Source organism: Nothobranchius furzeri, chromosome 1 (genome assembly GCF_043380555.1).
Source record: "Nothobranchius furzeri strain GRZ-AD chromosome 1, NfurGRZ-RIMD1, whole genome shotgun sequence".
Lineage (NCBI taxonomy): Eukaryota > Metazoa > Chordata > Actinopteri > Cyprinodontiformes > Nothobranchiidae > Nothobranchius > Nothobranchius furzeri.
This window is the reverse complement of record NC_091741.1, coordinates 45,995,458-46,023,107: the sequence shown is the minus strand read 5'-3', so window position 1 is coordinate 46,023,107 and position 27,650 is coordinate 45,995,458. Positions and strand designations below refer to the sequence as shown.

General features: G+C 40.2%; 1 protein-coding gene across 2 annotated transcripts; it reads right to left on the bottom strand.

Moving 5' to 3' along the window:
• On the bottom strand, nucleotides 1–25,762 carry LOC107385512 (sodium- and chloride-dependent GABA transporter 1). Of its 2 annotated transcripts, none has more exons than XM_015959441.3 (15): nucleotides 25,426–25,762; nucleotides 21,186–21,576; nucleotides 14,652–14,783; nucleotides 12,511–12,611; nucleotides 11,383–11,492; nucleotides 11,168–11,300; nucleotides 9,613–9,747; nucleotides 9,434–9,537; nucleotides 9,202–9,326; nucleotides 6,302–6,414; nucleotides 5,268–5,399; nucleotides 5,014–5,116; nucleotides 4,705–4,805; nucleotides 533–700; nucleotides 1–326 (listed from the first exon to the last, which is right to left on the bottom strand). In XM_015959441.3, exons 2-15 carry the CDS (start codon nucleotides 21,424–21,426, stop codon nucleotides 231–233), a joined length of 1,794 nt encoding a protein of 597 aa, XP_015814927.1. In that variant the 5' UTR covers nucleotides 21,427–21,576; nucleotides 25,426–25,762; the 3' UTR covers nucleotides 1–230. The 2 variants fall into 2 exon arrangements, with proteins under 2 accessions (XP_015814927.1, XP_070404883.1); XM_070548782.1 differs by lacking the exon at nucleotides 25,426–25,762 and adding an exon at nucleotides 22,050–22,984.
• Between the last annotated feature and the right edge of the window lie 1,888 nt (nucleotides 25,763–27,650).

The following is a 27,650-nucleotide window of genomic DNA, read 5'->3' as shown; positions in this document are numbered from 1 at the left end:
TAATGAGAATTTACTTTAATAACAGGCTCATTTTAACTACAATGATGATCTGTTTCTTTACCAATAAAAGGAACATTTTTATACATTTATCAAAAGTTTTTAACCCCACTGTCAGCTGGAATCAAACTAGTAAAGTGATTTTCCTCAAATAATTTCATTCTCCCATTTGTTATATTTTCCACCCACATTAAGTCCAGCCAGTCAGATCATTTAAACCTGAGCAGTCCTGGCTAGACGGGAGCTTCACCCACGCTTCCTGTGTGTGTTAAATCTTCATGCTCTGATGGCTTCTCATCCTCCTGAGTGGATGTCATCCTCTGCCAACGCTAGTCATGTAACAGAGATATTCAGCAGCTTTAGAAAACAAGCAGTTTTGAAGGTCCTTGTAGATCATTTTAAACTTTCAATAAGTCAGATGAAGCAAAACACCTAAAATAAGACTACTATAATAATATGAAAGGACATTTATCACTTGAAGGGCAAACAGAGAATATTTTTTAGTAAAAAACAATTGTTCTATAACAGGATGTACCTGTTTGATGTTGCCCTTTGTGGTGCAGAACATGTAGATGACATATCCTGGGATGAGTATCATTGACGACAATGCCATGCACCATCCAATCACTTGGCCCCACATAGGAAAAACGTACTTTCCCAGGGTCAGAGGGGTCATCTCAATGGCACTAAAAGTAAACACCCCCTACAAATGAAAATTTCAAGTTATTACACACACACACACACACAAAATACTAATAGTTAAAAAATAAAAATAAAAGTAATGCTAAAAACATATATATATATATATATATATATATATATATTAGGGTTGTCACGGTAACCGGTATAGCGGTAAACCCCGGTAAAAAAGTTGACAATAAAAATAACCGTCCAGTTTTTAAAAAACGAAATTATCTCGGTGGGTTTACCGTGGCCGCGGTTTTGGCGCGGTGACCCTTACCAGCCACCGTCGCTTCAGCTGAAGTTCCCGCGGCGCGCACTTTTTAGTTTGCAACGGCACCAAAACTTTGACGCTGAAATAATGGCCGAAGGAGGAGACGGCAGCGCCCAGGACATCCATCAGCCCTCAAAGAAGACTAAATCGGAAGTATGGGCATATTTTGGATTTCTGAAAAATGCTGAGGGACAGTTAATAGAAGACTGCTATCCCGTTTGCAGAACATGCAGGAAACAAGTGTCTGCAAAAGGCAGCAACACTTCGAATCTAATGGCACATCTGCGTGACCATCACCCACGTCTCTACAGCCACTGCAAGGTAAGTTAACATTAGCATTTTAGCTTAAATGCATGACGTGAGGACTTTTGGTTGAGGGAGAATGCAACGAGTCACTATATACTGCAGCCGCAGCGTCCTCTGCCAGCATTTAAACCGTGTCACGGACACCCTGTTGCTGGATGAAGCATCTTATTTGTTGATGATGAAGAGAAATATACAATTAGTTCCTTGTCATTGATTTGTTTACTTATTCATGCCATTTATACTTGAACATTTGGATTTGATTACATAGTGTAGTAGTTATTTTAGTAATTTGTTTAAAGTGGCTATTTATTTTAAATACATATTTTTTAAGGTTGACTTGTACAGTGCTCAAGTCAAGTGTGGACTGGAGTTTTAGATTTTCATTTTGATAATGAAGAAAACAAGTATATGATAAAACAAGTGGTGTTTCTTTGATTTGTTTACATATTGTTTATGTTTTGAATGTTTGGATTTGTATAATTTAAACCTGCACTGACTACTGTAACACGTTCCAGAAAAATAAGCTATTTGTTCCTTTACTTGTGAAAAGCTGCACTTTTGCTAAGGCTTTGTGTTATTTTAGGTTTAATAAACACTGTTAAACCTTTTCAGAACTATTTCAGTTTGTGTAGAACAGGACTATCAATGCTTTCTGAACATATGCAACACCGTTTAAAAAATACCACGATAATACCGAAAACGTGATAATTTTGGTCACAATAACCGTGAGGTTAAATTTTCATACCGTGACAACCCTAATATATATATATATATACATATATATATATATATATATATATATATATATATATATATATATATATCAATGTTTGATTATTTGAGCTCAAAAATCTGGATTTAATTTGTTCAATTCAATTCAAGTTTATTTATATAGCACCACCAAATCATGACAAGAGTCGTCTCAAGGCACTTCACACAGTAACCGCTCCAATGCAGGTCAGTTCATTAAGCCAGTCAGTAAAAAGTTTCCTAAATAAGAAACCCAGCAAATTGCACACAGGCCACACCGGTCTCATTGACCACAGCCATAGGCAGGACGGTGAAGTGCCTTGCCCAACAATTGACATGACCGATGGAGCCAGGGTTCGAACAAGTAACCCACGGGACAAACGCCTCACCCCTGAACCGCCCAAACAGTGACATTGTCACCCTGCAGCCACTGTTTTCTCTCAGTTGTAGCTCCTCTCTTCATGTACTTTCATGCTCTTTCATGTTTTGAGCAGCCTCATCAGCCTTTTGGTTTATTGTTATGTCTTTTTTCATCCAGTCATTCCATGCTTGTGCCTGAACCTTGGTTAGGTCCTCCATAACATGATTTGATAACCCTCTTCAGGGTCTGATGTGCTGTGCTTTCAGAGCATAGAGGCCTACAATTCATTGAGTTGCAGCTATGTGATTGTTTGATGTGCCATTTGTGTCGATAGACAAAGATGTAGCAAAATAAAACTTTTGTAGTGTAATGATCTTCCTGTAAAATGTGCTAGATCTGTGGTCTGGAGCTTGGAGCATCATGTGTTTGGGTGAAATTTCAGTTATTCACTTTTTGCAGTTGATATTTTTGTTACAACAGACAAAAGAAAAGGGAGGCATCAGTATTGTCAGGTCCTGATACTTAAAGGGACTTTACGGAGTTTTGAATTTTTATGCTCGTGATTGCCCCCTCAGGCCAAAAGCGTAACAGCAGCATCAATAGTAGGCTTGTGCATTAAGCGCACATGCTGTACGAGCACACTCCTTAACGAAAATAACAGCTGAGACAGTCCTGTGTGTGTGTGTGTGTGTGTGTGTGTGTGTGTGTGTGTGTGTGTGTGTGTGTGTGTGTGTGTGTGTGTGTGTGTGTGTGTGTGTGTGTGTGTGTGTGTGTGTGTGTGTGGCCCAGAGGACAGAGGACAGGAGAACGCACAGCTAATTAATTAAATAATTTGGTTCTGTACCTTTCTCTTCAGCACAGCCGACAAAGGTTTATGATGGGTCAGTCCTCCTGCATGCTCAAATCATTCCCTTCCCTTGCTTGAAAAATTGTTCCAAAATGAAAGTTGAATCCACATCTTTTAATCTGTGAATTCAATGCCGTTCAGCGAGTCTCAAATAGAAATTTGGGCATCTTACTGTAAAAATAATATACCATTAATGTAAAAAAGAAATTCTAAATGAACTCTGTTCACACCCAGAACTGAACCCAGGTTGTCTGCACGAGAGTCTGACGTCTTACTAGGTGAGCTAAAGCGCCAATGATGTCTTTTGTATCTGTAACATATATATCCTTGATAATAGCTGAAAGAACGGTTCAGAGCGAAAATGGCTATTTTGTTGCTAATTTGCAGGAAATATCTAGAAGAAAGTTCTACAGAAAGTAGCTAAGGGTCCTCAGAAATGTAGCTAGCTTTGAGTGTGTTTACATGCAGCCAGTAACCCTTTTAAAACCCAAATATTCACAATAACCCGGTTCCGCAGGTCCAATGTACACACCGCCAAAAACCCGGACATGCTCACAACCAGGTTTTTTAAAACCCGGTTACTACACCTGGGGTAACCCTTTTCTAACCCGAATGTTTGGTCGTGTAAACGCACACCGGGATATCCCCATCAAAGCGTGTGTTCTGCACATGCTCTGTTCGAAAGGAATCTTGGTCTTTTGAGTAGCGAGACGTCTTGTATGCGCCAGAACACCGGAAGTAAACAACAAGTTGGGAGCAACATGGCGAGTCGCGGCACAGCACCACACTTTTGGAGTGACGAGGTAACGAAAGCACAAACAAACGCGGTCGCTATCTCTTCTGAACTGGGAAACATGTTGTTGTTTTCATGGATACCGGAACAAGAAGAACCGAAAATGACGAATATTGCGTCTGGGCGTAGTCCCTACGTCCTGACGCTACCCCAACGTCCGCATTTAAATCGGGTTATGCAAGTTAGGGGTAACTCTTTCTATTTATGCTTGTAAACGGGTTATTCTGATCAACTAAGAAACCCGAATACCGACCTTAACCCAATCATAACCCGGATATTGGCTGCATGTAAACGTAGTCATTGTCACTAGGCGTTAGGAACAGTGACAAAGTGGAACTGCCTCTCTCTCTCTGCTGCTAAAGCTACTGATAGCAAATGCTACGGGCTACGCCTGAGCGTGAACGTGCATGAAGCAGCCTGCTCGACCCGAGCGTCTCTCTTTTTCTGTGATTTTACAGAAAAACAGTCAATCACAGTAAAAATGCCAGGACTAATTCTACAGGACCAGGGCATTGCAGGAGAATGTATGAAGAAGACATTTATTATTTCTATACATGTTTTGGCTGTCAAACTTCCATAATGTCCCTTTAATAAGATGAGTCAGTAGCAAGAAAAAAATGACCTCATCACAGTAGGAGGAAGTTTTCTAAGAAGAATAACATTAATTTGGCTTTAGAGGTTAATAAACCTCCTACCAGGCAGATCAGCGGCGTGAAGAAAAGCCAACAAAGCTTCCACCAAACACACGGCCGATAGCCAATCATATCCTCGATGTTCTTGTAGAATCTCTCAGCTCCTGTGGACAAAGAGGACTTGTGTAAGTGTGTGAATGCTGGGATAAAAGGAGAGGGGGAGAAGGAATGTGTGATGGTATCTGAGATGTAATTTCCTGTTGGATGGCTGCAACATGCTAAGAGCTTATTCACATGATTTTCTCAAATAGTTTAAGCTGCAGTTACGTTTAATATCTGAAAGCATCTGCACAAAACAAACAAGCCTCCTACCATAAAACCAGGATATGGAAATGGTTTCAAAGAAGACAAGGAAGAGGAGACACATCCCACTGGCAGAATAGTAATCAAACAGCTTGAAGACATAGAGACCACCCTGAGAGGTTTCAACAGACACAGAGATGGAGGCTGAATATTAACTTGCCTTTTTTAAACTAATACACCTTAACAGCAGGACGTTGCTCTAGTTTGTGGAGAGGTGTTATTCTGAAAAAATGTTTCCAAACATCATCGTAAGACAAAACCACCTGTGTAATATTGGAGAAGCCAATGGTGAAGGAGATGAAGCAAATAATGAGGATGAAGACCTTCTTCCTCCTCCTCAGCACCAAAGGATACTCGTCCACCAGAGCTGTGATGAAACCTTCGACTGTGCAAAACTGTAATAATGAAATAAAGAAATGACGGAATGCGACATCACCATTACGTAATCCTTCAATTAAAGAGAGATGAAGTTGGATGATTTCATGGAGCAGATTGCATTATAGTGCGTTCGATTTGTCCTCGGAACTCGGAAATCCCCACCTCCGAGTAGGAAAAATCAATTGAAATGCCCCCCTACGTCGGATCTCCAAGTCGGAAACTCGGAAAATTTTCACAACCCCGACTTCGAGATCCAAAATGGCAGCTCTCCGTATCAACAACAATAGTTTTGATTGAAGTGTTTATTTTACAAGACACACTTATAAGAGTGTGTCTAAAATCAATGTTATATGTAGCGCCTGCAACTCCAAGCTGATCAATTTAAAAGTGTTGTTTTACATCGTCTTTGTCTCTCTTCGAATATTTTTTGAAGATGAGCTTTATGTGTGTTCATGAGTCGTCTGTGTTCGTTGAGAGCTAACAAAACAGCAGTTTTCGAGGGTGTCGCCATATTGGAATCCCGACTCCTCCGTCTCCGGCAAACAGAACGCTATTAACTCGGGTGAGACGTCATTCCTAATTCCGAGTTCTGACTTCCGAAGAAAATCGAACGCACCCTTAGGACCAGTTATCGTGCAGTACTGATCTTTGAGCATTGGGTTGCGTTAGACAGATTTAATACACAATTTGTTTTTCGCACCATAGTCAGTTTTTTTTAACCATGAAGAATGTATTTTAACACCAGAGAAACATGCTGCGTGGGTGTGCAGTCAGACTTGTGTTTTAGTATTGAAATTAAATTTCAGAAAACCTGTTTAAACCAACAATGCATCTTCAGCTGAGACAATGACCTTACTTCATAGTAAAGCTCAGAGTGAAACCACCATGTTAACAACACATCTTTTATCTCGTGTGGTACCTGGCTGTCCAGGCCGAGCATCATGAGCATTGAGAAAAAGAGGATGGCCCATAGAGAGGACATGGGAAGCTGGGTGACAGCCTGAGGATAGGCTAAAAATGCCAAACCTGGACCTGAAAATGAAAGTTAGAGAAGAAATGACTTCCGAGATGCATTGTTAAAGTTATAAACAAAATCACTCAAAAGTTGGGGATTCTTTGTGAATGATGTGAGTTATCTGAAGCATCAGCAATGGTTTGTCCACAAAAAATAATTAAAAACATGTGTTTCATCAATCATCAATCTAATAATGGACACCACATATCTAGCCTAGCCTGCCAGACTCCTCCTCTGTTTGATTCTGCACAGAGAAAGGGTCTGGGAACTCTCCTATTCAAATAACCCCACCCCCTGAGAATTCTAATCGAGTCAATCAGCGCTGAGTAGCGTGCGTCACACACCATAACGCTGAGGTTGTCATAAACATGGCGACTGAAGCAGAGTTCGCTGCGGCTCTTTCCTCTGTTCTAAAGGACTTTTGACTAAACAACTACAGTGTCGTGCGGTGTCGGTACAAGATCTGCTCGGGTGCAAGATCGGCTCGGGGTCCGTCGACTGCCGATGACGTCTAAGTAGTTGATTGGCTGAACATGAACCTTACGGGAGTTACGTAATCACGTTACTTTGTTATCACGTTAAGTTGGTCCAGGCAAATTTTTCTGTTGGAAAGATGGACAACTTTTACAAAGAAATCCATCATTACCTCTTTGAAAATACACTTTTAGCATAGAGCTGCATGTATATTAGGGCTGAACGATTAACTGCATGTGCAATGAAATTGCGAGGTGACAAAATGAGATTTTCTAATCGCAAAGGCTGCAATTTGGCAGCGAGTGGTTAGCTCAACGCTAATATACATGGAAAAACCCATAGGAATGCTAATGCTAATATCACCAATCACATTCTTACAAATTATGAATTAGAAACGTGCCAAATGATTACATTTGGAGTCTAATAGAAAGTAAAACTAACATCAATCAAATAAGTACAGACAGGTATTTTAGTAAAGCCAGGAAACATTTAACTCCAGAGTTTTGGCCAGCAGCTATGAGCATAACTGAACTACGCATGGACAAGACGTCAAAAACTCTAAACACAAAATACTTCAATAAACGGGACACACTTCTTTCCTGCAAATACAATTTCGCAGGTGTTGCTAATACCTATGATCCTTCAAGGGATGTGCTCAAAGAGGAGTTCAACATTATGAATTCAATAGTGTTTTATTTTACAAATACCATTATAAACGCAAACTTACGTCGTAAGAAACATTATTTTAATAACAAGACTGTTAAATTCTTTCCAACAGTATAGATGTGTAGTGTATTTTGTCCGAGTGGGTTTGCCGTTTGACGTCATCGGCAGTCGAAGGACCCCGAGCCAGTCTTGCACCCGAACAGATCTTGTACCGACACCGGTATAGTCAGCATTTCCGTCTTTTTTCTGATTGGTTATTTCTGAGCTGCCTAATCCCACCCCTCATGTGCCTCTCTGCCTGTGAGACTCTTTATCTGAGCAGAATTAAACAGAGGAGTATGGCAGGCCAGGCTACCACATATCTGCCAGGCTGGAAATTATTCAGTGAAATAAAAATCCTGATTTCTATCTTTGAATATGTGTTTCCATGGAATAAAAAAATAAAAAAATAAACTCATGATGTTGTTGTCACGTGGGAGGCAGGGGCAGACCGTGACAGTTGTAGTATGAATTTTCATCTTCATCACTGCAGAATTGTTTTGGTCTGGATAGATCTGTTATTCCCTGCTTCCCAGCTCCCCCTTGTTGTGTTCAGTTTCAGTTTTTTCACGTGTCTGAGCAGAACCTCCCTGAACCGTCTACAGGTGGTTCAGAATGCCTGTGCTCGGCTTCTGACCAAGTCCTCCAAACACACCCACATCACCCTGCTTCTCCTCCAGCTTCACTGGCTGCCAGTCAACTTCAGGGTTAATTTCAAGATCCTGGTTCTGGTCTATAGGGCCTTACATGGACAAGCACCATCTTACATTGGTGATCTTCTTAGTCCCTACACCCCCAGCAGGTCCCTGAGGTCCAGTGATCAAAGCCTACTGGTTGTGCAGCACCAGGCTAAAGACCAAAGGTGACAGATCATTTGCTGCTGTGGCCCCCAGACTCTGGAACTCTCTCCCCCTGAGCCTGAGATCAGTGGACTCAGTGGTCTCCTTCAAAAAGCAGCTGAAGACTCACTTGTTCAAGCTGGCTTTTGTGTGACCTTCTTCACCACTCTCTCTTTATTCTGCTCTCCCCACCTATTCCACCTTCCTCAGATCCACTGATTTCCCTCTTTCCTATTCACTCTCTCTCTTTCTTAACATTTTTTAATCACAATTGTCTATTTTTGCTCATTTAAAATATATTTTTAAACCATTTTCTAAATGCTTTTTAATATTTTTACATTTTTTTGTTTTTGTGAAGCGCCTTGTGATTTTAATCTTGAGAGGCAATATAGAAATATTTTCTTCTTCTTCTTCATTTGTCTCATTCAGCTGTTTTCTACCAGTTAATCAGTCCAGCTTCATTCACTTAGTTATCATCTACTTCAACATATTTATTTATTTCCCTCCTACATGCATTTGCTTTGTGCGTTAGAAAGCTTTCTTTTTTCTTTCTTGCAAGTATTTTTGTTTTTGATTTTTTTACCTATCCAGTTCTCTGCCTTCCTAGTCTGCATCTTGTCTGCTACAAGCAATCCCACATTTTTGAGTGGAAGTTCAACAACAAAACATAAATTATTCCTCTGTAAGCATCCAATAAGCTAACATGTCCAACGCAGTTATTCACAGTTTTCATTCTACCAATATAACTCTCTCAGTATGTTTCACAGCCAACAACACAAAGTATACCTGATGCTGCCAATTCCTGCACAGGTTTCTTAGTAATGTGGGACATAAAGCCCACAATGGAGAAGATGACAAATCCAGCAAACATGCTGGTGCAGGAGTTGATGCAGCACACAATTATAGAGTCCCTGAAGTGGTGAGATCAAATCAAGCAATTAGAAGCAACGAAAGATAAAAAAGAACAAGATAAAAGCCATTAAGGAGGGCGCTAAAAGCTTAGATCTCTTGTCACTACTTGTAGACATCATTGTTAAAGGTGTTGTAGCTTCCCAGTGCAATAAGCGAACCCAGGCCCAATCCGTAGGAAAAAAAGATCTGAGTCGCTGCATCCAGCCACACCTGGAAACAGAAACTCCTCATTAGAAATTTAAGTTCTTATTTTTAAAGTTACGTGTAGATTCAGGGACACTGTACCTCAGATCGCATGAGCTTATTGAAGTCGGGGGTGATATAGAAAAGGATACCATCGATAGCTCCTGGAAGAGTGACCCCACGGAAGAACAGGATGAACAGCATAAAGTAAGGGTAGGTGGCTGAAAAATAAACCACCTCAAAGAGAAAAAAAAGTCATTTTAGTATATTTATCCAGCCCAAAAATCTAGACAAACTGTAGCAGTAGCAAACACTTTTTGCTCTGCAGGCTAAACAGTAATTGGCTTGAATTTGATATAACAACCTCTAGGGTTCTACAACCTCCCCCAAGGCACTTTACAACACACTCAGTCATTTACCCACACACACATATTCACACTCTGGTGTTGATCAGCTACAAAGTAGCCACAGCTGCCCTGGGACGCGCTGACAAGCGAAGCCACCAAACACTGGCGCTACCGGTCCCTCCAACCACCACCAGCCTGGTCTAGCTACAATCCATTGTACCTTCAGCAAGTCTAGCAGGTTAACTAAGTTTAGGCCAATCACAGTGCTCCATGTGTGTAGAGGGAAGTTTGGTGGGCATAGCACCGTTATGGCAGACATATGATGACGGTGGAGCTGCGATGGGGCAAAACAACAATGACGGCGGAGCTCAGGAACAAGACTCGTTTGAAAAATCGCTTTGTATGATTTAGACTTGATCTCTGTCTCTGAGTCATGGCCAGACTAAATATTTGCATATATAGGATGGCTTGCCTGGCTAATATTAACTAATTAAAAACTTTTCAACAGCTTTGATGTCTGCATATTTATTCATCATCACAACCGTAAATAAGTCATCTTTTTAATCTGGAATCAGCTTCTAAAATAGATTAATAGTTTTTTTTTGCATGAGAATCGGTATGTAGCTCACAGTTGTGTAACTTAATGCTTATTATTAATTGGTAATGTCCATCAAGACCCCAGCCTGGAGGGAACTCGTTTTTCTCACTTTTCTCAGATGCCTCACATTAAAATCCAATTATCCCGAGCAGTAAATGTGTAAATGTGTTTCTGCTTGTATATTTTGCTTCAACATGCTGTAATTAAAATTTCCAGGCAGAAGGCAGGGTGATGTTCTTATCTTGTTCTGTTTTTCTACTCATACATTCAAATCAACAAGCTATTTGGCATCTAAAATCCTTTAAAATAGCTTTGCTTAAAGTGATGAAGTGATTGGGTTTTGCACATCGTGCAGGTCAGAGTTGAACTACTTATAAAAGAGGGTCTCCAGTACTGGGATCCATTACCACACTCGATGCCAGCAATAAGCAACAATTAACCGCTAAGTGAAACAGCTGTAAAAACACGCTAACTGCACCGATCGAGAAAAACACACATTAGGGACAATGCAATATGATCCTATCCACAGCAGACTTTATAAAGTGACAGTTTTAAAACATAAATTCTTTTATACAAATTTCTTACTTGAAACTTGGTGAATTATTAGTAAAATTCCTATTTTCATAATTCAATTTTTTTCTTGTTTTTCACAGAAAAGCATTGAAGACCAAGTCGTCTGAAATGGTAGAAATAGAAATTTGAAAGGTCTGACCTTTCCTGTCCACTCCACTCCTTTCCAGATTGAGAAGTAGACAAGGATCCACGCCAGAGCTAAAGTGCCCACCAAGGGCCACCGAAGCTCTCCCGGCTCCTCCAGTCCACCTGACAGCTGATGCATGTTACGCCTGCAGAAACACGCCTACATGCTGAATACGGAGCATTTGACGCTGAAATGTGCATGCAGTTTTAGTGGTTTTACTGGCTTACTCCCAGAACTCTGTGACAGCGCTGGTCAGGTTGGTGGTGTCTGGCAGGCTGTAGTTGGAGAAACACTTTTCTGTGTTCCAGGAGTTGTTGCAGCTCTGCCAAGGCAGCTCCTGCACACAGAAAACAAAACACAATGACATCAGGGGTGCCTCCAGAAAATTATGATGGGGTGGCCAGATAGCGCCAAAAACATTTTTAGGGTGGCACACCAAATTGGTCCTTGTGGTGGCTCTGGGAGAATTTAGCCTGTGGCGATGTACTGCATTGCGCCTTTATTCGTTTTGATTAAAATAACAGTACATATCCAAAACATTTACTTTAAATTTTACAAACACAAACATTTCAGAAACATACATTTCAGTTATATAAAATGTTATCCCTAAATTAATTTAAAAACATATTTTTTAGGTAAATTCATCTGTTGCAGTGTTAAAAAAAATTATGGAGATAAAAAAAATTTAAATGATGAGCAGCAGAAACATGTTTTTTTATTCGGATTATGTCTTTACTCATTAATTGTAATATTTTTATTTTGTTTTACAATTATGCCTTGAATAAACAAGATCAATATATGGTTTGACTGAACATTAATATGACTTGTTAACAGTGGCTTTTCCTGGGAGGGGGCAGCAATTTACTAGGGGTGGCCATGGCCACCCCTGGCCACCCCTTGGGGGTGCCCTTGAATGACATGTGGCTGTTTTGCATTTAGTCAAACTCAGTGAGGTGGAAAAAATGGTTTTCCTAAAAACAAAGACAAACCGAGGATTTGCATCAGATACACGCTTACTTTTTTACTCTGCTGAAAAACAAAACGTAACATTTCTGTCCTTGATTATTCACTCACCTGTTCCGTTTGGCTCAGTAGCATCAAACGTTACAAAGAGTTCCCAGAACACAGGAGACAGATGAGTAAATGGGAACTATTCAACAATGAAAATGACATTTTAAGAACTGACCTTCATCTCAGTGCATTACACATGAATGAAAGCAGTTTTTACTTGCTCCGTTTCCCTAACAACCTCATGCCTTTAAAAGCTTTTGGACCATTTTTATGCATCAAATAACTTCAGAAATATTTTGATAAACAAATAAAGCAATATCTGTTGTGAAGGGCGACGAACACACCGAACCAAAGGAGTTGAAAAAGTAATAGAGAGCCCAAGCAATGATGATGATGTAGTAGATGTTTAGCCAGAAAGACAGGACGACTGCAGCCAGACCAACACCTGGAAAAAAGAACAGAACAGATGTGAGTGTTGCGCAAAGGGAGTAAATGATAACTAGTACTTGAAAATCTTGTCACTTTTGAATCTATCCATCCATTTTTTGCTACTTATCCATCAGGTTGCAAAGGTAACCGATCTAGGAGAAAACTCCAGACATCCCTCTCCCCCAGTAACACTTCAACTGTGTAATCTCCCCACTGAATTCTGGATCTACCCCAAGATAATCTCAACGGAATATCCTTTGTAAACATCCAGAGAGAGAAAACCAGGAGGCCTCCAAAACAGATGCATAAACCATCTTACACCACTCTTTTAGATGTGGAGGGGCAATGGGTCTACAACAAGATACTTGAAGTGTTCCAGTTGAGGCAGAAACTAACACCCAACATGGACGGAGGCCAAAAGTCATGTTTCAGGTTTAAAGGAAGACTCTCATCTTGGCTGATTTAAGCTCACCTGCAAAAATCCCCATTGCACAGAGAAGATCAAGATTTGAAAAGACCAATGGATCGAACAAGAAAACCAAACTCCCTCAATACTTACAGCAACTCTGCATGAGCAACAATCAAGAGCAGGAGGCTCAGGACTCCAATCAGCAGAGGTGTGACCAAGTCATGGCTTTGCAAGTCACAAGTAAGCCACAAGTCTTTCTACTCAAGTCTCGAGTCAATTCCAAGTCAAAGACAACCGAGTCCAAGTCGAGTCCAAAGTCAGTGGTGTGGAAGTCCAAGTCAAGTCCAAGTCCTTAACTTTGAATTTTCAAGCCGTATTCAAGTCATCTGTCTGACTTCAATTTAATAACAACGATAATAAATAAATTCCAGAAATAAAGCTTCTTAAGGCTTGATTTATTTGCTCAAACAAGCAGGAAGTGCAATAGAAATTGATTATAAACAAAGTGCTGCTGTAGTTAGCAAAATCAAACCCAGAACAAAGAATGATTTATGATTTTTATCCGTGTCGTGCCACTTTTGTGCTAAAATATCAAATATCCTCAAGTCATCATCAAGTCAACAGACGCAAGTCAATTCAAGTCACAAGTCATTGGCGTTCAGTCCGAGTCAAGTCGTAAGTCTTAATAGATTTGATCAAGTCAAGTCAGAAGTCATTAAAATAATGACTCAAGTCTGACTCAAGTCCAAGCCATTTGGCTCGAGTCCACACCCCTGACAAACAGCACTTCCTCCTGTTTCCTGGAGTCTTCCACGCTGCCTCCTCCTCCTCCTCCTCCTCCTCCTCCCTCTCCTGTCTGCACAAATGCTCCTGATCTGCTGATCACCACCTGAGCACATCAATGGCAGAGCTGCCAGAAGCAGGGCAGGGTGCAGATCTGTGCTGCTGCCCCTAATTGCTCCACATTAGATGTGCTGACTATTTATGGTTTTAATAGAGGCGCTTGAGTGAGCTCTGTACATCTTAGATGTGTTCTTGCTGTGTCTTTGTAAATCCATGCTTTCGTTCTTTTTTAAACACAGAAACAGTTTTGTTTACCTGTTTGTAGCTACGGTTTCGCCGACAGCTGCCGGCTTCTTCAGGCTGACGCTGATGGTGGCGCGTCACTTCCTTCTCCGTCCTCTGCTGCCCGCAGATAAACGGAGAAGGAAGTGACGCGCCACCATCAGCGTCAGCCTGAAGAAGCCGGCAGCTGTCGGCGAAACCGTAGCTACAAACAGGTAAACAAAACTGTTTCTGTGTTTAAAAAAGAACGAAAGCATGGAGCTCTGTACAGAAAATAGCCATAATAGTAATAAAAATATTAGCTTAATATTAGAAAATGCTGAACCAAGGACTGGATCTGTGCTGGACTTTTGTAAAGGAGTTTGCATTAATTCAGCTTTGTTTTCAAGATAAAAACCATGAGTCAGACTATTTGATTGTTTTTTTAAACTGAGAGTGGAGCATTGTGTGTTTAAAATCCTTTAAAAAACATACGATTTTTATCAGCATGTACACGTCTCTTTAAGTTACCCCTTTCCTCCACCTAGACCAGCCACAAGGGTCATTATACTTGTCTCTAAACCTAAAGTACTCGATATTTACCTTTCATCATGGGGATAAGTCTCCACACTCCTAATCCGCCCACTGAGGTGAACTGTCCTAGAGCAGTCTCCAGGAAAAAGAGCGGTATCCCAGCAAACACCAAGGTCATGAAATATGGGATCAAGAAGGCACCTGAAAGGTAAACACAGAAAAATATCACAATGTGCTCTTAGAGTCATAAAGAGTGTAGCGACATGAATGGCCTCATTTTGTGACCCAAAGGTCACACTTCCCCAGCCAGGTCACGCTGTCCTGGCTGAACTTCTGTCCCACAGATTATCCATCACAGGAGACATAAAGTCTGCTGAAAACCATCTTTAATCTGAATGCCTTTTATCTGTCTGCTGTTCCTCTGCAAGATGAAGGACACTTCAAGATGTAAAATAATCATTTTTAATAAACTCTTTTTACTGTTTATTACAAGGTTCATAATAATTCAATTCAATTCAAGTTTATAGCGCCAAATCACGACAAGAAACGTCTCAAGGCACTTCACATAATAAACATTACAATTCAGGTCGGTTCATTAAGCCAATCAGAAATAATGTTTCCTATATAAGGAACCCAGCAAATTGCATCAAGTCACTGACTAGTGTCAGTGACTTTACAGCAATCCTCATACAAAGCAAGCATAAAGCGACAATGGAGAGGAAAACTCCCTTTTAACAGGAAGAAACCTCCAGAGCATCCTGGCTCAGTATAAGCAGCCATCCTCCACGACTCACTGGGGATCGAGAAGACAGAGCAGACACACACACACACACACACACACACACACACACACACACACACACACACACACACACACACACACACACAGACAAAGTAATGTGTCTATAGATATATTGTGATTTCTTAGTAAATATTCTATTTGGTGAGAGATAAACTTTATTGTATTTATCCTAGTGGATCTATAATTAAATGGATAAACTAGTAGTAGCACATTCAACGTCAAGGAAAGCAAAAAGTTATTATCAGGAGAGGGAGATTGTTTAAGTGGTTAGCAGCAGTGTGCTAGACGATGGCCCCCTCCATGAGGCCACCACAGCTCAGCAGAACATCATTGTAGCTTCTTCTGGGGAGAAAAACAGAGAGAAAATAAAGTTAACAGATGAAATTGCAGAAAATAATACAGTTAAAGAGCAGATTGTAAAAGAAAGTAGTAGAGTGTGAAAAGTGGTCAGTGTGTCCTCCAGCAGTCTAAGCCTATAGCACCATAACTACAGAGATAACTCTGGATAATCTATCCTATTTAGATGGGAGGCATGTTGGAGGCAGGGCAAGGGAGAGCCGTCTTTACCGAATGTTCACTCCACCTCCCTCTACTCCCCCACTTGTCCAGATTTAGGCTAACATCAGATTTTAACCATAGGCCCTATCAAATAAAAATGTTTTAAGCCTAGTCTTAAAAGTAGACAAGGTGTCTGCCTCACGGACTAAAGCTGGGAGCTGGTTCTACAGGAGAGGAGCCTGATAACTAAAAGATCTGCCTCCCATACTAATTTTAGATATCCTGGGAACCACCAGTAAACCTGCAGTCTGAGAGCGAAGTGCTCGGTTAGGAACGTATGGAACAATCAGATCACTGATGTATGATGGAGCTTGATTATTAAGAGCTTTATATGTGAGAAGAAGGTTCTTAAAATCTATTCTGAATTTAACAGGTAGCCAATGTAGGGAGGCTAAGACAGGAGAGATATGATCTCTCGTTTTAATTCTCATCAGAACTCTAGTTGCAGCATTTTGGACAAGCTGAAGACTTTTAACTACATTCTGTGGACTTCCTGAGAGTAATGAATTACAGTAATCCAGTCTTGATGTAATAAATGCATGAACTAGTTTTTCAGCATCACTCCTGGAAAGGATGCTTCTAATCTTAGCAATATTCCGAAGGTGGAAAAAGGAAATCCTACAAACCTGTTTAACTTGGGATTTGAATGATATGTCCTGGTCAAAGATAACACCAAGGTTCCTTACTTTGTTCTCGGAGATTAATGTAATGCCATTCAGGTCAGGTGATTGACTAAGCAATTTCCTTTTCTGGATTTCTGGTCCAAAGATGAGAACTTCCATCTTGTCTTGATTTAAAAGCAAAAAGTTTAGAGTCATCCAATTTTTTATGTCCTCAAGACAAGCCTGTAATCTACCCAACCAATTAGGTTCATCAGGGTAATGGATAAATATAACTGAGTATTGTCAGCATAACAGTGGAAGTTTATCCCATGCTGTCTAATGATTTTACCTTTTGGAAGCATATATATAGTAAAAAAAATTGGTCCAAGCACTGAACCCTGTGGTACTCCACAAGTAACCCTGGAGTATGAAGACGATTTGTCATGTACATTTACAAAATGAAATCTGTCAGACAGGTAGGATTTAAACCAGACTAACACTGTTCCTTTGATCCCTACAACATGTTCAAGTCTTTCTAAAAGAACATTGTGATCTACTGTGTCAAAGGCAGCACTGAGATCTAACAAGACTAGAACAGACACAAGATTATTATCTGAGGCCATGAGAATATCATTTGTAACTCTCACTAACGCAAGTTCAGTGCTGTGAGACTCTCTAAAACCAGACTGAAATTCCTCAAACAGAGCATTAGTGTTTAAATGCTCACATACTTGGATGGCCACTATTTTCTCCAGGACTTTGGATAAAAATGGAAGGTTAGATTTTGGTCTATAATTCATTGGGTCATCTGGATCCAGAGAAGGCTTCTTAAGTGAAGGTTTGATTACAGCAACCTTAAAATCCTGTGGTACATATCCATTTACTAAGGATAGATTGATTATATCTAGAATGGGGGCAGTAACCACAGGAAATGCTTCTTTAAATAATTTGGTTGGGATTGGATCCAAAATGCAAGTTGAAGGTTTAGATGAAGCTAATATTTTTGATAAATCTGAAAGCTCAAATGGATCAAAACGGTTCAAGCACAGATGAGGTTCTACAGTCACCTCTGATGCTGCCTCACTTACTGAGGAAGAAGAAATCGCATTCGGGAGGATGCTAAAGATTTGTTTCTAATAGAATTAATTTTACTTGTAAAAAAACCCATAAAGTCATTGCTGCTGAGGGCTAAGGTAATATATGGCTCAGAGCTATGATTCTGTGTAAGTTTAGCAACTGTACTGAAAAGAAATTTAGGATTATGCTTATTCTCCTCAATTAATGTTGAGAAATAAGCAGTTCTAGTTTGTCGAAGCTTATTTTTATAAAGCACAAGACTATTTTTCCAGGATAGGTAGGCCTCCTCATGGTGCATAGAGCGCCATGTTCTCTCCAATTTCCAAAGGTTTTGTTTTAAGGCTCGTAAATGAGAATTAAACCAGGGAGCCAACTTCCTGTCCCTAATTACCTTCTTTTTTAAACGGGCAACATCATCTAATGCCACATGTAAAGAGGAATTAACATGATGAACTAAGGCATCAATGTGTGAGGGGCTAGAACTGAAAATATTGCCCTCTGCTACATGCCTCTGAGATGCTGAGGACAGTAAAGATGGAACAGTTGACTTAAAAGATGCAACTGCGTTGTCAGATAGAGACCGACTATAGTGAAATTTACTTTCATGTCTCGAGAACTCAGTTATAAAAAACTCAAAGGTTATCAGAACGTGGTCAGAGAGGACTGGATTATGTGGAAAGATTGTTATTTCCTCACACTCTATGCCATAAGTCAGCAATCATTTTCAATGTCCACATGAATATTAAAATCCCCCACTACAATGACCTTATCAGTATTTAGCAACAAATCAGATAAAAAATCAGAGATCTGATCCAAAAACTCAGAGTAAGGGCCTGGTGGACGATATAAAAGTACAAACAAGAGTGGTTTTACAGTTTTGCAATCTGGAGTAGGAAAACTAAGAATAAGATGTTCGAACGAACTGTAGCTATTAATCTGTAAGGGACATATTAATAAGTCAGAACGAAAAATGGTTGCTGCTCCTCCTCCTCGCCCTTTACTTCGAGCAATATGATGATTTAAATAATTTGAAGGAGTCGACTCGTTTAAACTAACATAGTCCTCTTGCTGCAGCCAGGATTCTGAGAGAGAGAACAAAGAAATCTGATTATCACAAATCAAGTCATTAACTAACAAAGTCTTAGAAAAAATGGATCTAATGTTCAACAACCCACATTTAATTTTTCTAGTTTTCTGCTCAGTTGAATTTATTTTAATATTTATGAGATTTCCATGATTTACTTTATTAAGCCTGATATTTAATCTGTGTGATTTTGGCCGTGGGCGTAGCTGCAGAGGGGTGTGTTAAACTACGACTCTGCTTCCTGGTCTGGACTCTGGGTTGTCATGGAGGACTAATAAAACTGGCCATGTTCGTAGAAAGAAGAGCTGCTCCATCCAAAGGACGGACGCCGTCTCTCCGCATCAGACCAGGTTTTCCCCAAAAAGTTTTCCAATTATCAATGTAGCCCACGTTGTTTTCAGGACACCACCTAGACAACCAGCGGTTGAAGGACAGCATGCAGCTAAACATGTCATCACTGGTCTGATCAGGCAGGGGGCCAGAGAAAATTACGGAGTCCGACATTGTTTTGGCAAACTTATACACCGAAGCAACATTAATTTTAGTGACCTCCGATTGGCGTAACCTGGTGCCGTTACCGCCAGCGTGAATAACAATCTTACTGTATTTACGCTTATCCTTAGCCAGCAGTTTCAGATAAGATTTAATGTCGCCCACTCTGGCCCCAGGTAAACATTTAACTATGGTTGCTGGAGTCTCTAATGCCATGTTTCTGACTATGGACCCAATGATCAGAGTCGGCTTTTCAGTGGGTGAGTCACTGAGCGGGGAAAATCTATTAGAAACGTGGACGGGTTGGTGGTGGCCCACGGGCTGGGTTCTATGCTTCCAGCATACCGTCACCCAGCTGGCCTGAGGTCCCGGCTGCTCGGATTCTGCTGGAGGATCACTACAGGGTTGTTCTGAGCTAGTTAGCCCTGCGCTAGCTAAGTGGCTACGGCTGTTTACGGGTTTTACAACAGCGCGGAGCCGGGACTCCAGTTCCAACACCCTCGCCTCCAAAGCTACAAAAATGCTACATTTATTACACGTACCATTATCGCTAAAGGAGGCAGAGGAGTAACTAAACATCTGACACAGAGAGCAAGAGATAGGAGACGGAGAAGCAGAGACAGAAGTAGCCATAGCCGTGCTGAGGCTAAGTTAACTGGACGAGCAAACTGTTCAACACCAAATAAACTGTGTGCGAACTCAAATGGTTCCCTAAAAGCTAGGTGGAAGAACAGAAAATGTGTGTTTTAGCGTGCTTATGTGCTACAATAACTCAGAGATATCCTAGTACAGAGACATTAAATCAGCTTTAGCGAGCCCCAAACACCAAACAGCTACACGTAGTGCAACACTGAAAACAGGAAACAGGAAACGCCTTACCGCCAGGTGCAGCCTGGCGGTAAGGCTGAGGCGTCAATACACAGAATGGTGTATATTTGGTTATTAAATAAGAAAAGATTCCATTAAGTCATTAAATGATACCATGATGATAATAATCATCATAATAATCATCATCATAAATAAGCATCATGGTTCATTATAAAAGTATTTAAATACTGAAATCACTTATTGTTCTTTGGGTAATAATTATTATTATTTATGATAATCAGTAATGTTTAACAGTGTGACACAGGTTTGCGTTTGACACCAAGTTTAATATCAAAGTTGTTATAAATTGTCATTTATAAATTGCCATTTATAAGTTGTCATCTTTAAATTGTTAGTAAGAAATTCTTAACTTTATAAACCTGACTCTTCTTTGAAATGAAACACAGAATGGTGTATATTTGGTTATTGAATGAGCAAAGATTCCATTAAGTCTTCTGTTTAATAAATAAACTTCTGCTATTAATTACATTTCTTAAATTAAATATTAATCTTTGGATTAAATATAGACCAAGCCCATTGGTGTATGAACTTCTATCAATTATATAAATATCCTGGATATTTATATATGATATAAGCTTCGTTTGCTAACTTGTTTGATCTTCTTCAGAATCTAGCAAAGCCGATAGCAAACAGCATTAATTCTAGTATGTAGATTATCTACGCTACAAGAGCGAGCGAAAATTCTCTTTTGCTACTTCAACTTCAACCCGCCAAAATAAGAAGCTTTTCCTGTAATAGAAGACCAACAAATGTTCAACCTTCCTTCCTGCCTGAGGATTTTCCGCACAATTGGTTTTTCGTGACTAAAGCTGTAGAGTTGATTCAGTTATTAGATCATCCAAATGAAGAAGATTCATCTTCCAGTTGCCACTGGGAAGGTTTTCATTTTGATGGAGAGAAAAGCCCTAGTTTAAAAAGCAAATGCATTCATAAAATACTCTATTTCTACAATATGCATCATTAAATTATCTATGAAACATTGTTTTTGTTAAACTGGTTGTGTAGCTGAAAGGAAAATGGGTTCTCTCAGCTTTACTACTGAGGCGACGGTTGTTATGGCTAAAACCCATCATATTCATTGCATAATTCTCCACACTTACCTCCACCATTCTTGCCACACAAATAAGGGAACCTCCAGACATTCCCTAAACCAATGGCATATCCCACACATGACAGCAGGAAATCAAACTTCCCCTTCCAGCTTCCCCTGTCGGGCAGGACCACATCTTTCTCTGTCTCGTCTGGATGAGGGGCCGTGGGATCCAGTTCCTCAGATGGGACAGCTTCTTTGACCTCTGATGGGGAGTTTAAGTCTACTGTGCTCTGCCCAGTCTTCCCCATAGTGGGACCACTTTGGTCCAAAGAGGTCAGTGACCTTTAGTGTCCTCACAACCTGGGTTTGTTGGAGCTGCTGCCTTGCTGAGTGCAACACACTGAAATCGTGAGTGGACAGACCCAGACTGATGTGCTGGCCACAGATGTTCAGGAGGTCTGCAGAGAAAATCAAAACAGTTAGATTTTATTTTATTTTTTCTTTACAATAGTTGGTGTAGTTATGAAAAATTGAAGGGCATCCAGATAACAAATATTGATGTTCAGGGCTGTGATTGCACATTAATTCATATACATATAAATAGGGATGAGTACCGAATTCGGTACTTTTTAAGGTACCGTCCGAATTCCATAGTACCGACCAACACCGATTCACGTCATTTCAAACGGTGCCTCGTTTCGGTACTGCCAAGACAGTTGCGCATGCGCAAAAGCGTTATGTTGCCGGTCCCTGCGAGCCCGTTGTAAACAGAGCAAGCATGGTAGAAAGAACGCACGCTAAAGCTTGGGTCCACTTCACTAAATGTGATGGGTAACTGAGTGATGAAACTAGCGACAGACAACGATCTAAGTGAGACAGCCTCATCTTAATCTGCTCCAGTAGGTAAATAAAATGTTTAAGATAACGTTACCTTGATTTGTTAGCTTCCGTTTCGCTAATGGTGCGTTCGCTTTCTCCTCGGAACTCCGAATTTCCGACTAGAAGAACATGAACGCGCTCTAAAGTTTGGCTTTACTTTACTAAATGCGACGGGTGAATGGATGAAGGTAAAACCAGCGACAACGATCTAAGTTTGAGGCATCATCGTTTTAATCTGCTCCAGCAGCTAAATAAACTGTTAAAGATAACGTTAGCTTGATATGTTAGCTTCCATTGCCACCGTTACCAGCTAATGGTGCGTTCGCTTTCTCCTCGGAAATTCTAACTTCCCAGTAGGAAAAATCAAATGAAAAAGGACGGCAAAAGGAAGGAAGATACACAGTAAATTTAGTTCACAGTAAAGATGTTTGCTTCAGTTTAATTATCAGCTTATAAAACTACAAGGACGATGTTAAAATACAAACTTGTATGTTATTTATCGTGATATTTATCAAATATGGTTATATATTGAGAAAAATATATATTTAATTATAAAAGAGAATTAAAATAATAAACACTCAAAAGTATCGAAAATTGGTACCGTTAAGTACCGGTATCGACTCGTAGGTACCGGGAATTAGTACCGGATCGATTCAAATGTCAAAGGTACCCATCCCTACATATAAAGAGCCTAACAGAAAATTAAATAATCACCAGATGGTTGGTGATGGTATTGATGAATACATATAGTGGACTTTAGCTCCCCACATGAGAGAGCAGCCAACACCTGCACGAACATGATTAATCAACTTAAACCACAAACAACAAGAAGGAAACCTCTAGCACCAAACGTCTTTAATGTTCCTCAGACTACTCTTATTCATTCAGCCTTTGATAGGGAGGCAAACTTAGATTTCTGAAATCTGTTCTCAGCATAAACATGAAAATAAATGTGGAGAATGTGGTTCCAAACTTCTACAGGTTCCTAGCAGTCACTCTTAAGATCTGACCACCTTGTACTTAATTAGCAAACATCCAAAAGAAACTAGTTGGTCAACCAGAGTGTGCTTACTGAAGTGTGGATCCTTAAAAGGTCACACAAATATAATGGGGCGTGACCATCTCAAACTTTAACAGGAAGCAGTAAAATCTTAAAACTAAATCTAAAACTGACTAGGAATCAGTTGAAAGCCCGGGTCAGATGCTCATGTTTTAGTTTATAGCCATAAAAGGATGTGACAAGTACACCAGGAGTTAAAGCTGGCTGTATTTCTATAGTGCTTTTTTCTCTTTAAGATTTTTGGTCATGCTCAACCAGTAATATTTGAGGCTGCCCAGTCCATGGTGTTCGGTCAGAAAATGTTTGAAGACCATTGATCTAAACCAAGATACAGAGAGTTACTGTGGCCTGAGGGGGAATGGCAAATGGACTGTATTGACAGAGTGCTATTCTTGTTTGCCAGACCAATCAAAACACATGAAGTTACATGTAACATTCACCCTACCACATCGCCGAATGCCTTTTATGAGATCCTCGCTGGGGAGACACAGCTTCATAATAGCTCTTAATATCTGTTTTATACATTTGTGTCTTCCTTACATCTTCCAAGTTAAAACACAAACACTTTCAAGGGATTGTATTTTCTAAGCTGCTGTGTGGGTGTGTCATCTCAAGGGAGAGGATTGCTGCTGTGCAGTTGATCTGAAATGAGTAGGCAGATCGCTCAAAGGAAGCAATCCTGGGAAACCGTCACGTTGAGCGCTGGAGGAGTTGGACCCAATGTGCAGACACCCAGAACGACACGAGGCAGGAGAGGAAGTAAAAGTAAACATTCTTTATTTAGAATGAAAAAATAAATAACCTAAAGAGGCACCAAGCCCAAAAAGAAACCTAAAGACCTAGTAGCCATTTTTTAATGACTGCAGTGTTTAATTTTTAAGTGAACTGTATGTTTGCAAATATTGATTGACCCAAAAAATCTCCAGGTTGCTTCAGTCGAGGTTAATTACAGATCTGTCACGATATGCTGGAGGTTGGTAGGACCCAAAATGCAGGAACCCAAGATGACACGAGGCAGGTGATAATATAAAGGAAAATCTTTTATTTTGAAGGATGAACCAAAGAATAAATCCAAGGCAGGGAGCCAAAAGTCCAAGTCCAAATCCAAATCCAAAATCCAAAATCAAAACTAGAGACAAAAAACACTGGAGACTAGAGAAGACTGACAGAATAACCACAATGGACCGACACAACACAGAGACAAGACAGGGCTTAAATACACTGGGAGGAGTAATTAGGGAAAATGGCAGCAGGTGTGTGGAGTGAGGGCTGGAGGGAAGACAGGTGAATATAATTATCTAACTGGGAAAACAGAAACAGAGGAGGGAAAATAAACCTAAAACACAAAACTAAACAACAATATCTAAAGACAGAGGGAAGGGCTCACACACACACATACACACACTGACACACACATAAAACTCACACACACATACACACACTAACACACACACATATACTGAACTGGGGAACAAGAGGCTGGAGCTACAGGAGGCTGAGGATGACTATGAACACCGGACCTGAGGGGATGATATGAAGGCCTACAAACAGAGGACACACAAATGAGACACAGACAAAGGACACCTGAGGGCGCTATGAGACACAGAAGGGAATCTAGAGAGGGATGGAGAAACATGAAGGGAAGACGCAGACGCAGACCATGACAAGATCACTTGCTGATTTATGTGTCAGGCTCTGCTGAGCTGATCTTTGCCCAGTCGTCGCTGCTTATTATCACCCAAATGAGGGTTTTAAATGCAGCATAATCAATGTAATCATCAAAAGTTTGACACCGACTTGAAAGGGACAGCTTTCAGCTGTCATTTTCAAAGCATCTGGTTATTATGAGGTTTAGCTGTAATTTATCATTTTGATGAGACTTTGTATAGCTTAGATGCTAAAGATCTGCTAAAAAGCCTTTAATAATGAACTGAACAGGTTCTTAGCAGAGTAATAAGCATAGTATTTGATGTATGTAGCCTATGTTTTGTGTAAATACACTGATCAAAATGGTTTAGGCACACATTCCTGTGTCAAACAACGTTGTGTTTAAAGCAGAGTACCAAGTAACCATCCTGTCATGTTAGGCCCTGATGATGAAATGATCAGATGTACGCTTTAAAACAGCCTGCACATCAAAAGCAAACACATCAGGCACTCTCTTTGCGCAAGTCAGAGTTTATAGCTTTTGACAAGTATGAGTTTTAGGCTTTCATTAGCAGAAAAGTTTTCTCCAACACTTCGATAAACTAATAAAACAAGAGGACAATTTGTGTCTCCTGACACAAAGTTGAATGTCATTTTCATCGTGACTCAATGACAGACGTGGTAAATTAGAGTGTGCTGAAGGAGAGACTATTGATCTTACCTGAAAGATTCCAAGTCCTTTGTCAAGTCATCAGATTCAGTTCTGTACACTAGTAGCAGTCCCAAGTCTTCAAATTCAAATCCAAATATTAAGCCTAAAGAGCTTCCTGTTAATCCTTAAGAGCCAGCTGAAGTCACAGCATGCCTGGCACCATGTTTGGACATTAAAACTCTCCCTCATGCGTGCTGTCCTTTGGAGGCGGCTGATCCTGCAGCTGGTATTGAGTGTTTGATAATAAAGTTCGACCTGCCTACTTTGATTACAGCTCAGATCTGACTACTGAGGCCTTAAGGGGATGTGGCACGACTATTGCCCGACTCTGGTGGGGAACTCTCGCAGCAGGGGCAGTGAGTGTGCAAGTGTGTGTTGGTGTTTGTTATGATGGGCGCAGTAAACTCTTGCCAGCAGTGTTACCATGGTGTTTCTTTAAGCAGAATGGTCCGAATAGTGAAAGAGCTCATGGGAAAATGAAGTGATGGATGCTGGCAGAGGCCCTGGAAATGTATGAGCTCAAATGAGGTTGAGTCAGTATCAGACTCTGAGAAAATCAACACAGAAACTGACCTAATGTTCGCCTGCAATGACTCGCAAATGAGCTTATGCAACAAGAAGAATAGATTCAAGTTCAAGAAGAGCAAAAATATTTTAACAACACAAAGATTTACGACTTTTTTTGAGGATTGTTATAATTTAAGACATCGTTTAGATGTTTTGCATTGCTTTTGCGTTTGACTTCCTGTCTGGCCCGATCTAAACAGCAGAACTGGTCGTGTTATGGAAGCGTAGCTTGTAAAAAATGGACTCAAAACATAATGATAACATCTCATCTGTTCTGGTCACACTTTGCTGCCAGAGGAAACAAAACCGTCTACCATAACGGCGGCCGTTTTACAACACTTTCACATCTGGAGGAAAGAAGGGGTAATAAACATTGAGCTCTAATCTGATTTGATAGTAACTGTTCGTTACATATTTAGAGCTCCACTGGTTGGTCATGAACTCTCAGATTCACCAGATGTACTAAAGCTGGTTAGCCTTTGTATTCAAACACACTCAGGGTGGCTGCCTGAACCAATTAACCTTTGAAAATACCAAAGTGGAACAGTTTTACAGATATGGAGCTAAAAGTCCATGTGCTAGAGACCAAGGATCATTTACAAGCATACTTGGAGTGATAACAGACATTTCTATTATGAGATCATGCAAAATGGTGTTTGCAAGATTTCAAAAAGCCAACAGTCAATGAAATAACATTCTAAGTGGTATTCCCAGTGTGAAATATGATACTTTAATTTCTCCAGGCACGTAAACTAATGACTATCACTATCTACAGATATTCTATTACCATCTAATTAAAAAAGCTAATGAACATTACTACATTATTCACAGTTTTCCTGGGGAAGAGGATCGTCACTTGGGTTTTAAAAGTGAACAATTTAAATCATTTAAAGTCATAATTACAGCTCCCATCAAAGGGAGGTTCAGCGTAATCTCTGACAAGGTTTGTTTTCCATCTGGACCCAAGTGAGGATAACTGGGCAGGATTGGAGTTGTCAGAGCTGGTTTTCATCAACTTGTTTACAGCATCACACAATCAATGCAGCCTGATTGTGTTTCCAGAGCATCCACAGCCAAGAATAATAGGGAGCAATTATGTGGGCGACAAAGGCTAGATGGTGGACAGAATGTCATGAAAACTAACGTTTGGTTTGTGTCAGAGTAATGGAAATAATATGATAACTTTACAAATTTGCTTACAAGTCTTTCTTAGAAAAAGTGGCATGTGTAGTTTTTTTTTTACAAGACAGAGTAAACAACATATGTCTTTTAATTAAGACTAGAAAATAGACTAGAGGAAACGACTTCACATAACCAACTAACATGAGATGAAACTCCTCTAATTGGTCATTATTTAACATTTTTGGAAACACCATTAACACTTGTGAGAAAGCGATTTTCTGAGTCTGCAAACGCAGAGATACACTTAGAGTAATCTGCATGCACAAGCACCAGTCCACTCTCTGCATAACGATTGCTTGAAGTAACAATTTGCAGAATAATGGCTGATTTCCATCATAAATCATGAGTGTAGGTTAGAAAAGTTGAAACTTTTTGAATTCTTTGGGACAACGTCCCATAAAAGTACACTTTTTTCTGTACATTGATTTTTGCTGAAAGGTATGAATGCTGGAAATGAAAAGCAATAATTCTTCAGCTAGAACCAT